At 35.8% G+C, this 20,970-nt stretch overlaps 1 protein-coding gene across 1 annotated transcript; it reads right to left on the bottom strand.

Annotated features, from left to right (window-relative positions):
* Positions 1-131: 131 nt before the first annotated feature.
* Positions 132-15,720, bottom strand: LOC128184166 (neurexin-4-like). Its single transcript, XM_052853535.1, has 24 exons — positions 15,585-15,720; positions 14,823-14,972; positions 13,046-13,236; positions 12,449-12,590; positions 11,917-12,126; positions 11,407-11,585; positions 10,236-10,409; positions 9,588-9,749; positions 9,060-9,141; positions 8,462-8,614; positions 8,162-8,294; positions 7,787-7,893; positions 7,385-7,510; positions 6,984-7,196; positions 6,346-6,645; positions 5,780-5,950; positions 5,441-5,662; positions 5,070-5,312; positions 4,727-4,912; positions 3,844-3,986; positions 2,347-2,440; positions 2,002-2,124; positions 1,504-1,650; positions 132-1,083 (listed from the first exon to the last, which is right to left on the bottom strand). The coding sequence occupies exons 1-24, from the start codon at positions 15,718-15,720 to the stop codon at positions 893-895; spliced, it is 3,978 nt and encodes a 1,325-aa protein (XP_052709495.1). The 3' UTR covers positions 132-892.
* Between the last annotated feature and the right edge of the window lie 5,250 nt (positions 15,721-20,970).

Raw genomic sequence — 20,970 nt, 5'->3', positions numbered from 1 at the left:
TGCCATTTTTAAAACAAAACTTTAAAAGCAAAATATTTGGAATAATACGTCAATAAAAAGTTTTTTAGGAAACCGTCAAATAAGACCTTGATCAGTAACTGGTCCAAGAAAACCAAATGAAATCAGTCCAATAGATTTAGCCTCATGTTTATTGTATTATATAAAAAAGAATTAATGATTGTTAATGTTTGTATGGAAGTTGATGGATGATAGATACAATGAGATAATGGCACTGGTATACACATGATAAATAATACACAGAGGTCAACCAATCAATATACAGGTACATGTATCAAAAAAATCCTACAGGTTAGTAAAAATAAACATCCACACACACACACATACATGTACATAATCTGTATACATATATACATATGATCATAATCACAAGATGTGGAAAAGAAATATATTAATAAGAAGACTCGATGACATTTAGGGGGAAATGTGTAAAAATATTTCTAATTTATATGATGCACAACCATTTGGTCCCCGTAAGCTCCTTAAATAAATGAACTCCCTCGGTTTCCATACAAACTCAGCCACACACACAGTTCATGTATACATCTTACATACATACATAGATCTGGTACCGAGCGGTATATATAAATGGAATGTAGTCAAGTATACATCATATAAAGCCCATTCAATACAAATGTTCATACAAGTACATCTGAGTAAACTATCACAATTCTACAGGTAAAAAAACTTGTGTCAATTTCCCACATCTCCATATTAAATGACAATGCTTCAAACCTTCCTCCAGGAATATGAATTGGTCTAGGAAGATGAAGGAGTTTGCTGAGATTTTGAGCGTGATTACATACTGTCCAATGGAATGTCTGTCACTAGGTCACTGCTGTGTAGTCTTTGTTGCGTTTATTACACGCTGCGTCTACATAAAGAATTCCTGTCGTTTTGTAATGTCTGGTACACCCGTCTGGTTAAATACCACAGCAACGTCTGCGTTCTCGGCAATGTCGGCGCCCTTCGCCTCTTTGGTTTCATAGTCACCTTTGTCTCGGCAATAAAATATCAGTCCAATAATAACTAACACAATGATAAAGCAAATAGCTCCTATCACACCTGTAAACAGAAAAAGTTCATCAATGAATTTTCTTTCTAATAACTTGCCCTTGAGAAGAAGGCAATTTATTGAGGGGGAAGGGGGGATTGCATTTAAATGTTCTCATTTTTATAATTTTCTGACTTGAGTTAATTACAGGTGAACTTCGATAACTCGAACACTGATATCTCGAATACAATGGTTGTGTCGAAGTGATTTGTAAGTCGAAACTACTTATTTTTTAAGTATTTTACTCTCGATATTTCGAATGCTTTGATATCTTGAAGTTTTTAAACAGTCCCATCTAGTTCGAGATAATGAAGTTTGACTGTACAATATACTGGATTAAAGAACTGGGAATACTTGTTGCATTATGATAGAATCTCATAGAAAACAGGACAACAGTTCAACTGCCAATAATGACCTCAACCAATGCTTACCTCCGATAATCTTCTTCTCTATGACTGGGTCGGGAGGGGTGGGGTATGTGATGTCAACAAGGTCCCCCTGGTTGATTGGGCGGGACTCGATGGGGTCAGGAAGGACGGTGGTCTCCTCGTAACCACACATATCTTCCCGCAGCTTCCCTACAAAACAAAGGGGTATTGATATCAGCTGTTAGTTTTTATATTCCCTTAAGCAAGATATAGCTTTGATGTATGTATATACGATACAGATAAATTATTATCTGAAAATAATTATGATTGTCAACAAGCCATAATTTGTATAATGTAAATGAAAACTTGGTGATAATTCATGTAAAATTCATTAATCATTTAAAAATTGAACTATTTTACTCAAGTACAAATACAAGTAGACAGTTTCGATGTTTCATCACTTTCTGTCATTACTGTATTGAGACATTTAAGAATTGACAGAACATAATGCATAATGGTAAAATGATGATGTTTCCTTCATGAATATCAACTACACTTTACCTTCTGGGTAAAGCTTGACAAATGTTGGTTTGGGATCCTGGAAGGCTCTCTTGAGAGGGTAGACATTGTCTATTTCCATTCTGAATATACAGCCTTCAAAGCCTCGGGCTGTGGATTGCGTGCCTGAAATATTCAACACATCTAACAGAACCGGCTCCACACACATATTTATAAGGCCAATACATTTCCACAAACAGTAAAAAACAAAATCCAGGAAGTTTGAGATAATCGCAATTATTCAGTATATTGATTATTGATTTTTTTTTAACATCGTTGATGATGATGATAATAAATTGTAGGATCTTTTAAATATGTCTCTTCTAAAATTGATCCCCATCAACTTACTGTTATTTCCTACAAAGAGGTATCTAGGATCGTCCAAAATGTTGTCACTGAATTTAGTTCCATAGGACATCGATTCCTCTGGATAATTATCAACCTAAATATAAAAAGAAAGGATACTTTATATATGCACATACCAATGCACTTTGAATGAAATCAAAAATCGGATCACAAGGAAAGCACCTTTGAATTAATGATACTTACGATGTTAAAAAAATGTTTTTAATAATTTCTCTGAAAATGTGATATTTCATCAGATTTATCAGATCATTTAAGTGATTTAAGTTGCTATCATTTAGAATAGAGGTAAAAAATGATCAAGCTACGGGAACAGTAGCCCCATTTAATGGTATGTGGACCAAGCTACGAGAAGGGGAGCCCCATTTAACGGTATGTGGACCAAGCTACGAGAAGGGGAGCCCCATTTAATGGTATGTGGACCAAGCTATGAGAAGAGGAGTCCCATTTAACGGTATGTGGACCAAGCTACCAGAAGGAGGGCACCATTTAACGGTATGTGGACCAAGCTACCAGAAGGGGAGCCCCATTTAACGGTATGTGGACCAAACTACCAGAAGAAGAGCCCCATTTAAAGGTATGTGGACCAAGCTACGAGAAGGGGAGCCCCATTTAATGGTATGTGAACCAAGCTACGAGAAAGGGTGCCCTATTTAACAGTATGTGGACCAAGCTATGAGAAGAGGAGCCCCATTTAATGGTATGTGGACCAAGCTACCAGAAAGGTAGCCCTATTTAACAGTATGTGGACCAAGCTACAAGAAGGGGAGCCCTGTTAAATGGTATGTGGACCAAACTACGAGAAAGGAAACCCTATTTAATGGTATGTGGACCAGGCTATGAGAAGAGGAGTCCCATTTTATGGTATGTGGACCAAGCTACCAGAAGGGGAGTACCATTTAACGGTATTTGGACCAAGCTTCTAGAAGGGGAGCCCCATTTAATGGTATGTAGACAAAGCCACGAGAAAGGAAACCCTATTTAATGGTATGTGGACCAAGCTATGAGAAGAGGAGTCCCATTTAACGGTATGTGGACCAAGCTACCAGAAGGGGAGCACCATTTAACGGTATTTGGACCAAGCTACTAGAAGGGGAGCCCCATTTAATGGTATATAGACCAAGCCACGAGAAAGATAGCCCTATTTAATGGTATGTGGACCAAGCTACGAGAAGAGGAGCCCCATTTTATGATATGTGGACTAAACTACGAGAAGGGGAGCCCCATTAAATGGTATGTTGACCAAGCTATGAGTGGAGAACCCCTATTTACCTAAGCCTGTATGTGGACCAAGCTACAAGTGGAGAACCCCTATTTACCTGTATGTGGACCAAGCTATGAGTGGAGAACCCCTATTTACCTGTATATGGACCAAGCTACAAGTGGAGAACTCCTATTTACTGTCTGTGGACCAAGCTATGAGTGGAGAACCCCCTTTAAACTGTTTGTTGGCCAAGCTACAAGTGGAGAACCCTTACTAACCTGTATGTGGACCACTTTGCCATTCTCTCCTGTTCTCCACATCCTGACTTCGTGCTGCTGTCCGTTCGTGTAATCGATTCCATGGTTAGGTGTGTTGACCTCAAACCTCTCTGACCCCACATCCAGCGCGAATTTCACACCCCCTGAAATAACCAAGATACACCTTTATTTACTTCACACCCCCTGAAATAACCAAGATACACCTGTTTTTTTAAACAAAGTTATTGGAAGAAACTGGTTTGCATGATATCAGTTTTACTAAGAACCTTCTAATTCTTTTACTGTAAGAAGACTTGGACACGATTTGAGATCAAAAATTTTATTTTCATTTTTTATGTATAAAATGGTTTACTGGTGCATTTTAAATGATTGACCAAAATATTGAATGTTAAAGTCAACTTACAAGCGAGATACAGAGGTAAGAATTGGGTTTTATGTAAACAAAACTCGAGTCTTATAGTTGTTTTCAAAATATGTAATGTAGAGATTTACCATTTCTTAGACAAAATGACATGTAAAAAACAATTTTAACTAATTCAATATCTTCATAAATACTAGTATCAACATAAGAAAGATGCATTTGATTGAAATAAACATCAATACAACAAAAAAAATGTAAAAAATGACAATATTGAGCTTTGTTTACAAAACAAAGTATTATGAACCCTGTATCTTGCTTATAACTTGATATTTGACTTTCAAATTTTGACATCACATTAAAAACTTCTATATTTATCAATTTAAACATTGAAAATGGAAAAATAAAATTTGATTTTAAGTCAAATCGTGTCCAAGTCCCTTTAAACTAGTGCTTGATTTAAAAAAAATGGGGACTTAAATATTGTTCAGTGGTCTCTTTTGTTTGGGTATTGCAGTAGCTTACCGGCGTTGTTGATTTCTAGTGAGATGTACTCAGTGTTGGTCGCATCCTGCAGCTGTAGAAGGATGCCCTGTTTTTTCTTGGTAGTGAAGCCTACCCTCACGTGCATGAAGTCGGTGGCCGAGAGTCCCTGCTCAGCGCTGAACTCGTACTGTATCATGTACTCCTTCAGCAAATTAACACCAACCTCTGTAGACACAAAACAGTATACATGTATCTTGAAAGAATTGAAAGTATGGTAAACTGGATGTTGTTAACTTTAGGGAATTTTAAAACATTTGACTGAATTATTTTCAAATGTAAATAATGAGTTGCAGCAATGGCTGTAACATTAAATGTCCCTTACCTCTCCCACAATTCCATCCCCTGAAAGGCGTGTATGCACAGTCACAGGTGTAGCCCGAGTAACCCTCGATACAAGTGCCCCCGTTGAAGCACATCTGGTTGGCACACTTGCCCACACAGCCCTCTGACACCCCATAGGTAACCTCTTCTCTGTGTACAAGGCCCCTCAGGTCCTGGAGGACACCATTAATCCTCAGTCCTCGCATGCAGCCCACGTAACCATTCCTGTCCTCAACACTAGCACCTGTTTTCAAAATTAAACAAATACCGTAAAAGTTCTATACATGATCAGTTAATCCAAAATTATCTCGACCATTCTTTTTTATGAGCGTTCTAACTCCAATAACTGATAATATGGTGTTACCCACTCACCAATAAAAAGATATCCTTGTAAATCCAGTGTGCGGGTTTTTTCTCCGATTCCTTCCTGTGATGTCTGAGCGGGGAAGTTATCCACTCGCAGCCAAGCCTCCTTCCTGTTCTTCTCCACATGGACTGTGTGCCATTGGTCGTCATTTAGAGCGTTGGTGGATCTGTACTCAATGACCTGGGCTCCATTTCCAACATCGTAGCTGAATTGGACTGTGTTTCCATCTGAAATCCAAGAATTCATTAATTTTGTCCTTGGTCTGAGGTAAATATAAAATGATTAGAGAGAGAGAGAGCCAGAGACATCTGATAGAAAGTGCGTATTGAATCAACTCTACTCACTTGCAATGGCAATTTTGACGAAATCTGGTTTCCCTGATTGATGGACCATGATTCCGTCAAATGCTGTGGTTTTGAACTGGAACCAGATATCACCGGAGGGCTCAGCCTCAAAGGTGGAGAGCTTGATGGAGGCATCCGGCTTCCTGAAGGTGATTACATTGTCCAGCAAGTCTACAAAAAAAATGTCAGTTCATTTGCATTGTGTCATGGCATCATTTTACAGGGGAATACCTTTAACAAGTATGAAAATACTCTGATATTAAAGACATTCAATTAAATCTGCTTGTGCCCACACTGAAATTTTTTAAAATCAAATTGTTTTCTATCATTTCTACTGGTACATGTTCTTATTATACCCTGACAGCAGTAAGGGGTTCACTGCAAGAAATATTCAAAATCTCACTGAAATTTCTCAAACACAAATAAAATTTGGTTTATAGTAATAAATAACATTTATAACATAAGTTATTAAAAGTCATCAGAATGACAAATAAACCTATACCATTAGTGCGATAAAAATACAATTTATGCATGCATTTTAATGTAAAAAAAACTCAGTGGCTTACTGTCTCCTCGGCATTCCAACTTGTCCACTTTATGGTAACCGATCTTGTCATCCACAGCTGTTCCAGTATCACCGAAGTGAAGCTCCAGAATGGGCAAGTAGTCTTTGTGTTGAATCTGTCCTTCATCTGTCTCATTCAGTTTAGAGTCACAGTTACAAAGAGGCTTGTTCCCAGCACAACCAACCTCTGTAAGCCCGCACTCACACTTCCCTGACCCCGGGGCCGCCCCGCCCCAGTAGTACATGGGCTGGAAGGTTCTACCCACCCACCAACCCCAGTGTGAGAATCCTGGTGCCTCATCTGGAGAATATACAGAATAAACATCCATAAGTTTATATCAAATGTTGAAAAAAAAGTAGAGATTGAAGAGTTAGATTTTTTAATAGACATTAAGAAATGGAGAAGAAATAGACCCAACTTAGATTCAGACTTGGGAACATATTCAGTATATTAGGTATTTTCCTTGATGATTCATATTTATTGTGATTGTTTCAATATTATGATACATAAAGCCCATGTAGAAACTACAATGGTAGTATTAATTTACATGTAAATACCACTGCAAAAATAATTGAAAACCAATTTGCTCCATTAACGCAGAATTTACAATGCAAAAAAGGGGAATAACTGTTCATTACCCCCTGGGTTTATGAGGAGCCTGGAATTGCGACACTTGTAGGAGAGCCCCTGAGTACAGGTGGCCGCCCTTTCTATGATGGCGGTCAGCTCAGGAAGGTCCGCATCATACTCGATCTGTCGGACGTAGAAGTTGGGGGCCTGGTAGCCATTGACAGTGATCAAGTCTTCGCTGTTGTGTCCTATCTTTGTCACAACCTCCTTACTAAGCTCAACTAAAATAAAGCTATGTCATTTGAAAGAACTTTCAAGGCACCATATACAATATATCTATTAATAATCAAAGTCTTAACTAACATCATCATCATCATCATTATTATTAACAGTAGATGAATACTAGTGCTAGAGACATCATGAAGAATCACCATTTCTCCATGTCAGTAGGTGATAATGATCTGTTTACCTTTCCCGGAACACAGCGCCTGGAACGGTTTGAGTGGGCCCGATCCATCAGGGTCAATGAAGGTCTTCTCCTCATTCTCATCCGAGGTGTACATCTTATGCATGTCACAGGACAGGTAGTACGAGGCTACAAGTTAACAGAGACAGGTAGTACGAGGCTACAAGTTAATAAAGACAGGTAGTACGAGGCTACAAGGTAACAAAAGTACATCATCATAGTAACCTTGTAAGTATAATGTCTGTGGCTTCAGTTAGAAATTTAAATCTTTAAACTACTTTTAACTATAACATGCTCACACTGAAAGTTTAACTCGGCAGATTTAATGGGAGCATCCTGTTTTATGGTAACAAAAAATCTTATTAAAGTACATTATGTATTTCTAGTTTTTACTGTGGTTCTTACATCGATGGCAGACTGCCCCTTCGTAGCCAGAGGTTCCACAATCACAGGTAAAAGTGTTCCAGTCCTGATCACAGATCCCACCATTCTCACACGGATTCGGGGTACACCTAAAAATATATGTCAACAATAAGAAAATAGTTATCTCTTACTAGAGTCATAGGCCTAATGGGTGAATGTTACGAAAATGAATTTTCATTTAATGGGCAATCAATACTGAATTTTTGTTGGTTGATTAACTCTCTTTCAAGACCCAACATTATACTCTACTTCTTGCTAAGTTGTTCATGATATTGCTGATTGATTTTACCATTACTGAACAACCAACATTCCTTTGTTTGATATAATAATCTAATAAAGATCTATGATATTATGTACCTGTCGAGCAGACCACAAGTTCCAACTTGAATGTCTTTGCTGGTGAACTCTGTGCCTTTCAAATCCAAAGGCTTGTAGTCTCTTTCAATGTTTCTGATGCAGCCACGGAAACTTATTCCCACGGTATATCCACCTAGAGTGAAATGTTTATTCTCAATATTACAATCCCTATCTTGCAAATTAACATCAATACAGAATGTATTTCCAAAAATCAATTACAATACCAAATCATGTGCTTTCTAAATAAGCTAAATAAGTTACCCATGCTACAGTATGCTAATTAAAGACAAAGTCCTTTACCTATGTAGTAATCAGCGCCTTTCTTCAACTGGAGGGTGCGACTCGACACCTTGGAGTTCATGTCCACTGTGACATTTAGCATCTCCTGATTGGCTACGACAGAGAAGGCGTGCCACAAACCGTCCGAGAAACTGCTGGTGTACTCCACCGCCGCTGCAGGTGAAATTCAGAATTTATGTCCATTTTTTTATAATTTATACAATTATTTATGCCTATTGGCAAATAGTCAAATCTTTCATTAAAAGATAGGATAAAAGAACCAGGGAACTGTTGCAAAAAGGAAATTCAGAAATTACTGTAAACATATCTAATTTAGAGTGTACGAATTTTGGCGGAATAGGATTTTTCAAAAAGTTAGCGTGGATTTGATTTAGCACATGTCCAGATGTACTTATTTATCTACTTATATTTTTAATATTTGGCGATGTACATGGTTTAGCGGACTTCGTTTTCCACCATAAATGCTAAATAGAATACATAACTGTAATATGTTTACAGTACACTTGTCTTTACCATAAAGTGTATACTGTCACTTCCCTATAGCTGCCAAATTCAACTGTATTCATTGTTTTAGTCTTGTTGTTTGTTCAATACTTACTATTTCGTACTTTGTCTTCAATCTTTTGACCACTCTGGTCAGTTAGTTGGTAATTCACATAACCATCTTTATCCAAGAAAGCCTGCAATAAAAAAATTAATCATATATTATATTATATTATATAATTGTATATCACACATATGATAAGTGCACCTAATACATGTACATGAATATAAATAGCATTCTTGATAAAAATAATGTGTAAATATTATAAAACTCTCTTCACTCCTCATTTAGAAGTAAAACCAGAAAATGCTATCGGTACTGCCTATGTCAAAAAAAAACAAAACAAAAAAACAATGGCAAATCAACTGAAGCTATCATTGAAAAATGATTGTCTATTCCTTTTTGCAAACTTGCTCCTGCTGTGACTTTAACCCTTTACTCAATGGTTCTCCATTAACCTTTAAGGTGGTATCACACCCTTACCTTAATATTTCCACTTATCTACAGAGTAGTTCCCTCTCACCCTTTTGAACCCCTTAACCCTTACAGATTCCCTTCACCGTTGTAGTTCAGCCTCCTTACCCTGATATTGCCCCCTTCCTGGAATTCATGGTACAGAAGAATTCCATCCTCGTCGTGGGTCCGGAATTCGAATCTGACCCTGAAGACACCACCTCCTGCATCTGAGGAAGTTTTGATGTAGGAATCCAGAGAGTAGAAAGTGGCGGGCATTGGAGCTGTCATCTACAAACATCAACAGGTTTACTCACCATGCATAAAAGTTAGCAGGTCTGCCATAATTGAAACATATCTAAAGTTCTCTGAATAATTATTACTGTTAGTCACTTCTTGTAGCAAATGACTTTGAAATGGAATTTATTACAAAATACCAGATACATGTACATTAGCAATCCTTAATTTTCATAAGAATATGCTGTGCATCATTTGCTTAAATTCACAACCCATTCATCATGCTAGGTATAATGTTTACAGAATGTGACCTGAACTTGAGAAATATTTGACAAATATTTGAGAATAAAAAAAATTAAAAAGATAATGATAATCATAAACAGAAGAAGAAAAATATCAACAATTGAATCAATTGTATCAAAAGTAAGCTTCACTGGTCACCTCTTCCCGTTAAAAAAAATAACTGATCAGTCATTTAGGTTCGTTATGGGTTTTTTCAGCTTTATAAGGTCCTTTGCCATGTTCTGTTTCTAGCCTTACCTTACAGTTCCAGGGGTCAGGCATCACACCAACCATGGAGAATCCCTGGTAGCCATTCTTGGTGTCCCGTATCATCCGCACACCATTGAAGACGACGTTGTCCATACAGCCATCAAAGTTGTACTTGACACTGATTCCATTCATGTTAAAGGTCAGAAGACCCCCTAAGTAAATCTGTAACCAGAGTAAAAACATCAACATGTACAATGCCATTCACTGTAACATTATGATAGGATATCACATGACAATCTTTTTTTAGTTTACAGAATCGAACTAAAACGCAAATAGCAAAAAGAGATCAAAGTACTGAAGTACTGACGGGAGTCAATTTTATTGATTAATATTTATCTTAAAATCAACGATATGTTATTTTCCTTGGCAAGTAGTTTATAATCTCTATTTGAATTACGCACATTTTTATAATATGAATTCTCGGACTTTTCCAACAAGAATTTCGAGAAATCCTCTTATGAATCATGTTGTGTTATATTTATAAATAGAATTGATTTCATCAAACTATGTATCAGTATTCAAAATATTTCAAAAAGTGTATGGATCTAACCAATAATGAACTCTAGTCTCGTTCAACCAGATGCTCGGCTGTCTCCATTAATCTCCGACAAGTAAGAGATACCAGGTCACGTGATAGCTCATGCGACCTCTAAATATAGACTGACTCTCTTCTTGTCGGAGATGTACGGAGACAGCCGATGGTTGAACGAGACTATATTGAACTCTGGCGTAGGAATACACACGACTGCAAAAAACTTCTAAATTGTTCGTACTATTTAAAATCTGACTATTTCTTAGCTATTTATAAATAAGTTTCCTTTAAAAAAAAATGCTTCAGCGTACATTACATCTAATTTATCGATTATTTTCAAGAACTAACTTTTGTCAGCGGTGATGATGTGTGCTTAGGTCAAAACACTGTTTCAGTTTCGGTTTGCCAGAGTAACTGCATAGGAGAGTTGATTAAAATCAACTCCCAAAAAAGTAACAAAAAACTGACCCAATCAAAATATTGGTACATCACTTTTGACTATTACTTAATGATTGTACTATCTTACTAATTCTAAAGAGTATTCTATGTACATTTCAAATTCATAATCAACATTGCAGTTTTATAGTAATATCCCATAATGTATCTCCATATCCAGAGGTTCCTGACCTTTTTGTCAAGGTTAAGCCTGTAGAAAAGTCCATTGGTTTCGAAATGGGTCTCAAGTCTGTCCACCACCAGGGTAACTTTGGTGTGGTTCCGGCGAATGATGACATCATGCCACTGGCTGTCGTCCAGTAGACTACCCCCAGTCTGCTGTGTCAGGCCTCGCCTCAGCTGGGTGGACCCTGTGACCAAAAAAAAAAAAGATATTAAAATCAAAAGGGGTAGCTACAACCAAGGAAGTAATAGCCCTTTCCTGCTCAAACAATTTTTTTAATCTTGTGAATTTATTTTTTGTAAGGTGGAGTGCAACACATCATCTTGTCTTTCAGAAAATGGTTTCACATCCGATTCTTGTAACACTGTATATGTACACGTATCTTATGATATCCTAGTTGTTTCTTCCTTTGGCCCCCAAAAAAATTCTCCTGTAAGTGGATTCATTGGGAATTTCAGTAGCTCGAAGAAACAGACAATAATAGGTATATGGAGGGTTGAGAAGAAAGCTAGATTTACCTAAATCAATGCTAAACAGCAAATTCCCCCTGTGTAGCTGAAGAGCAACAAAATCTCCCTGGTTTCCATCGGCATAGAGCAACACTCCGTTCTGGTTGCTCGCTTTGAAGCGGAGCTTGATCAGATCTTCCGTGGTGCTGGGAGGTGGGTTCAAGGTCGAAAGGTCATAGTAGATGTAACCTTCACCTGAGAACCGGGCCACCTCAGGGTCTGATAAAATAAATCAAACAATCAGGCATGTTATTAAATATGTTTACCTATGTGAAAACACTGTTTTATCTTTAGAAAATGAAATTGAATTGCTCACAAACTATTTTAATTTTACTTCAGAATTGTCTTAGAATCAGTCATGTTTCTAGAGACCTCTAAAATTCGAAGTCTTTAGAAACTGTCATAGAAATGTTCACACCGTATTAAGTCTGTCTCAATTTTGTTTAATAATTGTCTCCAGTTCAAATCTAATAAAAAATGTTCCAAAAGAATTAATTGGGAAGAAAACATCAGTATTTTACATTTTAACTTATTTACTTACTGTAAGGACAGCCATAAATTTCCACCCGAAGAGAAATGATTTCTACCCATCTCTGTGGATGGAATCGGACATAACGACCCATCACTGGGTATTTGAGAACTCTAGTTTCTGTGTCTTGAGAATTTTTGTTCCCCACGAATATCTGTTAACACAGTAAGAGAGATTTAATGATCCCCCTTGATAATTTATCTTTCAACTGTACACTTACATAAATTGTTGCATCAGATCTGAGATTATGATTTTCAAATTTCTGTGAATTTCAAAGTTATTCTATTTTGTCTTATTACAAAGTCAATCAATGCAGTAATATCTATTAATTTGATATGTGCTATAGTTTTATTATTTTTTGAGCACCAATCAAATTTTATGGATTTCATTGTTGAATCAAATGTTCAATGAAATAAAAAACATGGCAACCATTTGTATTGGCAAGACAACGTACAATCCATGAATTTACATAACCTCAAAACTTTACGTGTTTTACGAAATACACAAAAATAATGCTGATGAATATCGAAAATCACTGTCAAGTGGGGACAATGAATGAAATATTGTTAAGTAAGTTTTATCTAGTACCAATGCAAATGAATGAAGTACCTCTCTGATTCCAAACTCATTTGTGTAGTATCTCCAGGTGATGGCGTCGTTAGAGAACGCAAACATATACTCGCTGACATACTCGCCCGAGCCTTGCCGACCCTGGGTCTGGAGTTTTGTGATGACATACTCGCGACCTAGATCCACGGCCAACCACTGACTAGAATCTTGTACCTTTGCTGTCCAGGCACCTGTTGTCAAACCAAATAATGTTATTATACTTTCATGTTAAATACTGAAATCTGATTGGTTTAGACGCAGTTGGTAATCCGTCCTATTACCCTCAGCCTTAGCAACACACTTGGCAACGGGTAACACAACGAATTGTTACATGCGCGTAAATTATGCGCTTACTGTTCGCCGTAGAATTAACTTCATTTCTATATAAAAGCAGTAAAATTTTCATTAAAAGTAAGACATTCAGTATAATAAAATAAATAGTGCCTGTTTGGGAGGGTAACTGTTGAAATTCACACCCCTGGAAAACCATTGTCAACCTCCGCTTCGCGTCGGTTGACAATCGTTTTCATGGGGTGTCATTTTCAACAGTTACCCTCCCAAACAGGCACTATTTATATAATTGCAAATCATTCAGTTGTTTTTATAAAATATATAAACACTGTACTTCTCTTGAATTGTTATAACATAAATTATAGTTATCTTAGCTTGTATTTTTTATTACCTAAGGCCTAGCAATCTGGCTCAACTAGTCTTGAAAACTGGATTTTACTTAATATCAATCTGTATTATGATATTGCCATAGGTCAAAAACTATCAGACACATGTATATTTTTTCATCATATTTTGCAAAGTTATATTAAACTCTGTTAGAGTGAGAAAAAATAAAATTTGTGAAAATGATGACGAAGTAATGGTACCCCATAATTCTGCAGTTTGATTAAAATCTGCAGTGTCATCTAATATTACTGAAAGATATTTATACATATACATAAATTCTTCTTAAATAGGCAGATTTCGTTACCTGTACAAAATACCATACTCTATCTTTGTCACAAATTTTATTTTAGCTCAATTATGCGTGATATTTACATTTTTAAAAGGTAAACTTTAAAACATCTTGTTATGTGAACCAATGAACTTTAATTATCATTTGCAAATAACACATTAAATTTTATTTATTTTGTACCTGACTCTAAAAGCTGCATGTTTTTTTTTTCACCACAGACCATATGGTTTGTCTAAAAACATGAAGTCAAGTCGAAGCATGCACAGTTTACCAAAATACCATCTATATTCACACTTATATATATATATTGTTTCTTGTTTCTTTCTCCTGCATTTTAAAACCACTCCATATCACTGGACATCTTAATATTTAAGCTCTCAATTTTTTTATATTATGAGTCAAATAAGTTTGTTTAACAATTTTTTAATTTTTATCATCATGTACGTATATCGATTTATTAATTTATCACACCTGAACAGGTGATAATAGCCCATGTGGCTCTGTGAATTGGCATCTTTTAAAGTCTATTTCAAAAGATGCATCTGTTTACCATTAAGTTATCGTACCTGACTGTTCATCTGTTTACCATTAAGTTATCGTACCTGACTGTTTACCATTAAGTTATCGTACCTGACTGTTCATCTGTTTACCATTAAGTTATCGTACCTGACTGTTCATCTGTTTACCATTAAGTTATCGTACCTGACTGTTCATCTGTTTACCATTAAGTTATCGTACCTGACTGTTCATCTGTTTACCATTAAGTTATCGTACCTGACTGTTCATCTGTTTACCATTAAGTTATCGTACCTGACTGTTCATCAAGCCTGCCCTTGGCTGGTTCCCTGTTAACATGCGATGATGATGCTGTGAACGCCCCATCTGGGATTCTTCGACCGTTGTTGACCCCAAGTCCTACTGGAGCACCTTCTGGACAATCCGAATCTCGATAGGGGGTTGCTAAAAATATATTCGTACATAAAATCTAATATCTTAAATTTTACAGTGATTGACAATTTTAATTTCACAAGTTTGTTGACAAACAGTATACTTTGATTGCAAAATGCATGAAAAGCATGATTACTGAATGAAGATATTTCATTAATGCATTTAATGAAATATTGATATGATGTTATGGAGATTACATGATCATTGGAAATATTATCAGTTTTTATAAAATAACCCAAAATATATCCTTTTTTTTAAACCATAAGCTATTTTTAGTTAATAATATTAAACCATGAACTATAAAAATATTACAACAACCCCAAAATCACACCCCCCCCCTTTTTCTATATTATTTTGCATGTGCATATAGATCCTATAGCAGTACTCAAATTCCCAAGGGATTTTTAAAGAAACTTCAACTATTTATACAACGATGTTGTATCGTTAACTGGAAATAAAATAAAGTGAGATTTTACACAGATTGGTGTTTTCATTTCCGGATTATCTAAGTAAAACGACGCCATTTTTTTTATATATCACACCTGAACAGGTGAAACACCCGCAACTTTAATCTTTTAAGGTTATCAATTTTTAGAAAGCAGTTTTATACCAAAAAATACTTACGATCTCTCTGTAAACACTGGACTATCGAGAAAACTGAGAAAATTACAGCAATAACACACCGTAGTCGCCCCATTGCGACTGTGTTTTGAACTTCTCTTCCTGTCACGTGACCACTGTGATTCACAGGTAAACACATACCTTAGTAAGAACGATAACTCGATGAAATGACCTGGTTCATTTTGAGTTGTCTTTCTTTGCGTTTGTTTCAACCATTAACCCACCCATCCCCTCCCACAAGAATTGATTTCTGCGAGTAAAATGAATACTCAATTTTGACATCAGCTGGACAGCTAATTGATTTGTCACTCCGCTTTTCTTAAAAATATATCAATTTATGTAAACCTTTCATAATTTTCATGATAACTCGTTAAAATATTAAATGTTTTTTATATCCTATACTTCGTAGTGTATCAGCCCCGATTCACGTGTTTTTGACCAGGTGAGATCCAAACATTTCAAAAAACGATGTTGATAAATAACCCCCTAAATTGTTTATAACTGAAAAAAATATTATTTTTCGTTAAGTTAAGCACGCAAGATAGGCAAATAAAATTACTTATATTAAAATTAGATAATAGTTTCAGCGATTATATAAATAGGGCCTGTTTGGGAGGGTAACAGATGAAATTGACACCCCGAGAAAACCATTGTCAACCGACGCGAAGCGGAGGTTGACAATGGTTTTCGAGGGGTGTCAATTTCAACTGTTATCCTCCCAAACAGGCACTATTTATTTTGTTATACTGAATGTCTTTTTTTAAATTTTTAAGAAAATTTTACTGCTTTTATATATAGGAATAACGTGAATTCTACAGCGAACCGTACGCGCATAATTTTCGCGCATGTAACATTTTTTATTGTTATACTTTCATGTTAAATACTGAAATCTGATTGGTTAAGACGCAGTTAATAATATTTACTATTACCCTCAGCGTTAGCAACGCACTTGGCAACGGGTAACATTAAAAAATGTTACATGCGCGAAAATTATGCGCGTACGGTTCGCTGTAGAATTCACGTTATTCCTATATAAAAGGAGTAAAATTTTCTTTACAATTTTAAAAAAGACATTCAGTATAACAAAATAAATAGTGCCTGTTTGGGAGGATAACAGTTGAAATTGACACCCCTCGAAAACCATTGTCAACCTCCGCTTCGCGTCGGTTGACAATGGTTTTCTCGGGGTGTCAATTTCAACTGTTACCCTCCCAAACAGGCACTATTTATATAATGTTACCTGTTGCCAAGTGCGTTGCTAACGCTGAGGGTAATAGTAAATATTATTAACTGCGTCTTAACCAATCAGATTTCAGTATTTAACATGAAAGTATAACAAAATCATTTAGTTTACGAGAATTCTAGTTTATCACAACTGTTAATTATCAACCTTTTATAATCAAGTCTTGTGACTTTTGAATGCTAGATTGTTAATTGAAATCGCATTTCTTTAAATATCATGGCTGGATTCCCACGAATTTAAATACACACGTTTCTGCATAGTGTTAATAGAATTTCGAATGTTTTTAATCAAATGCTTGAAGTCATTTCACCAGAAGCTCCCGCCTTGAGGAAATATTCTATTTTTACCATTTTACTTAATAATAAATACAGATGTGTTAATTATTCTGCATCATTAGATTGTTTAAGTCGAAACTACCACTTTCAATCAATTCTCATTGTATTTCAGCAAACTAGGAACTTCCTCTTATTGCTCGGTCTTTTACGACTTGTTTGCGACCTGTGCTCATTGACCATGCATATTGCTTTAAAATATTCGTACATTTCGTTTCAATAAAAAATCTAACCAATGGGTATGGATGGAAGATAAAGATCTCGTAAATATCAGGTAGCTAATTATCCTTTGCATAATTATAATTATGAATTTAAAAGCCAGAAAGAGGTCTTAATAATTCTAGTTTATTACAAAGTTTAATTATCAGCCTTAGATAAGTAAGTCTTGTGACTTTTGGATAATTTTTGAATAATAGGTTGATAATTTACATGACATTTCTTTAAACACCATTTTTAGATTTCCACCAGCCGGTTTACGTACTTACAATTCTGTATAGTGTTAATAGAAAATTATCAAATATTAGACAAGTAATTATAATAGATATTGAATCTATAGACTCTTTTGGAGAAAAATGAAATCTTTGTAAACTTTTTCATCATCCTTTGTCATGAATAATTAACAAGAAATCATAAAATTAAGATATTATTTCAGGCTGTAAAATCAAAGACTTGAAGTCAAGTCAGCATTAAAGACATCCGCCTTGATGAAATTTAAAAAAAAATTTAATTTTTGTTTACCCTTTTATTTGATAAAGCAGTCTTACGAGTTTTAACTACTCAATATTGAAAAAAAAATCTAGAAGAAAGACCGTGAATCCGACATTTTTAGTCCACACTACACTGTTCAGCTTTGAAATATTCGCTCAGACAATCAGAAATACATATTCTTAGTCCTTACACCATCTACTCAATATTTTGCCAATATTAAAATTGTTTCAAACATAACATTTAATGCAAGCTGGGCTGTCTATTCAGTTTTCTAATCGGTAAAGAAATCTAATTTACAAGGAAGCATTGAAAAAATTATTGTTTTCTAAGCAAATATTGTTTTAACTCGAAAAAACTCTTTGTCACGGGTTCAAACGTTGTATCGGTACGGTGAATGTTGATCCAAAACAAATTAAGGTAAAACAATGCTTTCACGCATCCGATTTTTATTTCATACACCGACTAGGAACTTCCGGCTGGAGATAATGTTCATAATGTATACCTATGCGTGTTAACGTTGAAGTGTCTTGCCTGTATCATTGAGCAGCCTCAAGAAAAAAGATTGACAAGGAATAAACAAAATCCACAAAACATTTATTTAATCTCCCAATATTCCGTGTGCTTTTGATCGTTAGGTTTACTCCCTTCATACAGTATAAAACTTGATATCACAAATATGGTGGGGGATATATATGATTGATAATTCATATTGCACATGGGTAAATTAGGTAAGTAAGTAAATCCTTTATCATAATGTCACGTGTATCGTTTACGATTGATAAGTAAACATTTGGAACCATTTTAACTAGAGCTTGGACTTTGGATGGTTGTGTCACACAACAATGTGATGTGGGCCTGTCTATTTCATTGCTGACCATTCAGCCATGGCTTTTTGAAACCAACTAGATTTGTCAGGCTTTTGGGCTAAGACTTCGCAATCGATGCATATTTCGCCTGAAACCGCGTCATTTTTTATTTATTATGACGCAAGGAATAGATAGCTACACCCTACAGAAAGTCAAAGGCCTTGTTAAAATGGTTCTACATAAATCAAACACCCGGCCCATTGAACCTATAAGTCACTGTTAATACTAAGTAATAATTTTTAATGCATGCGCAAGAATTTACTTTCTTAATTCATATGCTGAATGTACAACAGCAGTTTGCTTTGGAAAATTACAAATGAGAGTTTGAATTGGGTTGTCTTGAGATAAATATAAATTATTTGGAATATTAACACTTTGATAAAGTTCACTTCTGAGATTGTTATATAGAGTACATTTTAGCACAGGGGCCAAGCCCGTTTTAACATTAATTTCAATGTAACCATAAATCTTCATTTATGGTTACGTTGAAATTAATGTTATAATGGGCTTGGCCCCTGTGCATTTTAGAAGAAAGTTGAATTCGTCCTCTATTTCGTCCAAAAAATAGAATTTACACATGCGCTCAATGACAGGTTTCCCCCGCAATCGTCCGGTCTCTATCCTCAGCGGCAGTACCACACACCGAAACTGTGCCAGTGTTGATCTAAACATGTTTAGGAATATTCATTGAAATGTAATTTTGTAGGCAACAACTTTTCCTTTAAATGTTTGTATGTTCTTAATTTAGGAGTTTTTTGGAAATCATTTGGCTGTTTGTCGATAAAATAAGTTATATTACATGGGTGCATATTTTCATAGGCTGTTAGTAAAACTACACCATCTAAAATAGATATCATGTGCCAGCTCAAACTTCGTTCACCACATAGTGATCGGTCCCACAGAAAAACCTTTTTGGTAATTCGGTCGTCGTCCATTGCCATAAGACGTTTCCAAAGTCGAACCATGTTTGTTTCGTGCCTTCGCTTAAAGTTGTCCATCAACATTCGCCTCGAACTGCCAGGAGGTGGGTCATTCGATGGACTCATAGGAAGTGTAGCGTTGCGCGGTCCTGTACCATGTCGATCTTGTGCGATGTTTGGTGTCCCCATACTCCGCTACAATAGTCTTTTATTTGATCGTGAGTGACTCAGTTGTGAAATAAAATTTTGTATGTGTTAAAACTGATATCCTTTAAATAATGTATTTTTGAGATAATTGAACCCAAAGCTCGTCCTCCAGATTTAGCCAGGTTTTCCGTGTTGGTTTTAAAATCTCTATTTTCGTCTAAGATGACTCCTAAGTATTTGTAAGAAGATACATAATCGAGAGCGTTATTTCCTGATTAAAAGATAACCGGGTTTTGTTTCAGTTTACGCTTTCTGAAGTGCATGGCTCTTGATTTGTTGATGTTTATTTGAAGGTTCCAGTTGTTGCGCTATTCTGTCACCAAGTCTAGAATTGTTTTACATATCAGATTCCATTCCCGCGATGAGCGCAATATCATCTGCGTATAGTATGTAGTAGGCTTATATCCGTTAAGAGTATATGAATTGTAACACTACAATGTATGTTTGGTTTGGGTACCCTTGCGCAATGATTTTTATATCCAAGTCGTTTATAAATAACGCAAATAATGTAGGTGAAAGATTATCTCCTTGTCGGACTTCTGAATTGCAAGGGAACCACTCTGTCAGGTTGCTTCCTATCCTTACACGTGACTCAGTGTTTTTATATATTGTTTTAATTATGTTATAAAAATTTCCGTCCAGGCCATTTTGTAATTGACAATACTCGAAGAGGTCGTGATCGAACGTGTCAAACGCCTTGTGTAAATCAATAAATGTTACAAACGTTGTGTCCCTAGCTGTTTTGTATGACGTTATTTAAAGTAAGAACATGGTCTTCACAAGAACTGGTTTTTTTTTTCTGAATTCAATTTATTCGTCGACAAGAATATCGTTGTCTTCGAGATAGTCCGTTAGTCTGTTTTTCAATATAGAGCTAAACACTTTGGCCACAACGGGTACAATACCAATACCTTTATATTAACAATTTCAGCTGTCTTTGTCTGTGATTGATATACGAATCAATTTTGAAGCCTACAACCAAATAATTGCACAAAAAGCTAAGCGACACAAAATAGGCGTGTCTTATAACATACTAGTAACCGAAACACGGTATTGGTTGCGCTGGATTTGACCACGCCCCGACCGAAATTATCACCTCATAATTCTATAAAG

This window comes from Crassostrea angulata, chromosome 1 (assembly GCF_025612915.1).
Source record: "Crassostrea angulata isolate pt1a10 chromosome 1, ASM2561291v2, whole genome shotgun sequence".
In the NCBI taxonomy this organism is placed as follows: Eukaryota; Metazoa; Mollusca; class Bivalvia; order Ostreida; family Ostreidae; genus Magallana; species Magallana angulata.
Note: the sequence above shows the minus strand (reverse complement) of the source record. Positions and strands in the feature narration are given on the sequence as shown.

What these genes read in the sequence shown, in the direction of transcription:
- LOC128184166 (XM_052853535.1), bottom strand. Translation starts at nt 15,720, where the DNA reads ATGTGTTTACCTGTGAATCACAGTGGTCACGTGACAGGAAGAGAAGTT. An exon ending in GGCGCTGTGTTCCGGGAAAG is followed by an intron (nt 7,197 to 7,384) that starts GTAAACAGATCA and finishes GCTTTATTTTAG; the next exon opens with TTGAGCTTAGTAAGGAGGTT. An exon ending in AGAGAAGAAGATTATCGGAG is followed by an intron (nt 1,084 to 1,503) that starts GTAAGCATTGGT and finishes TTCTGTTTACAG; the next exon opens with GTGTGATAGGAGCTATTTGC.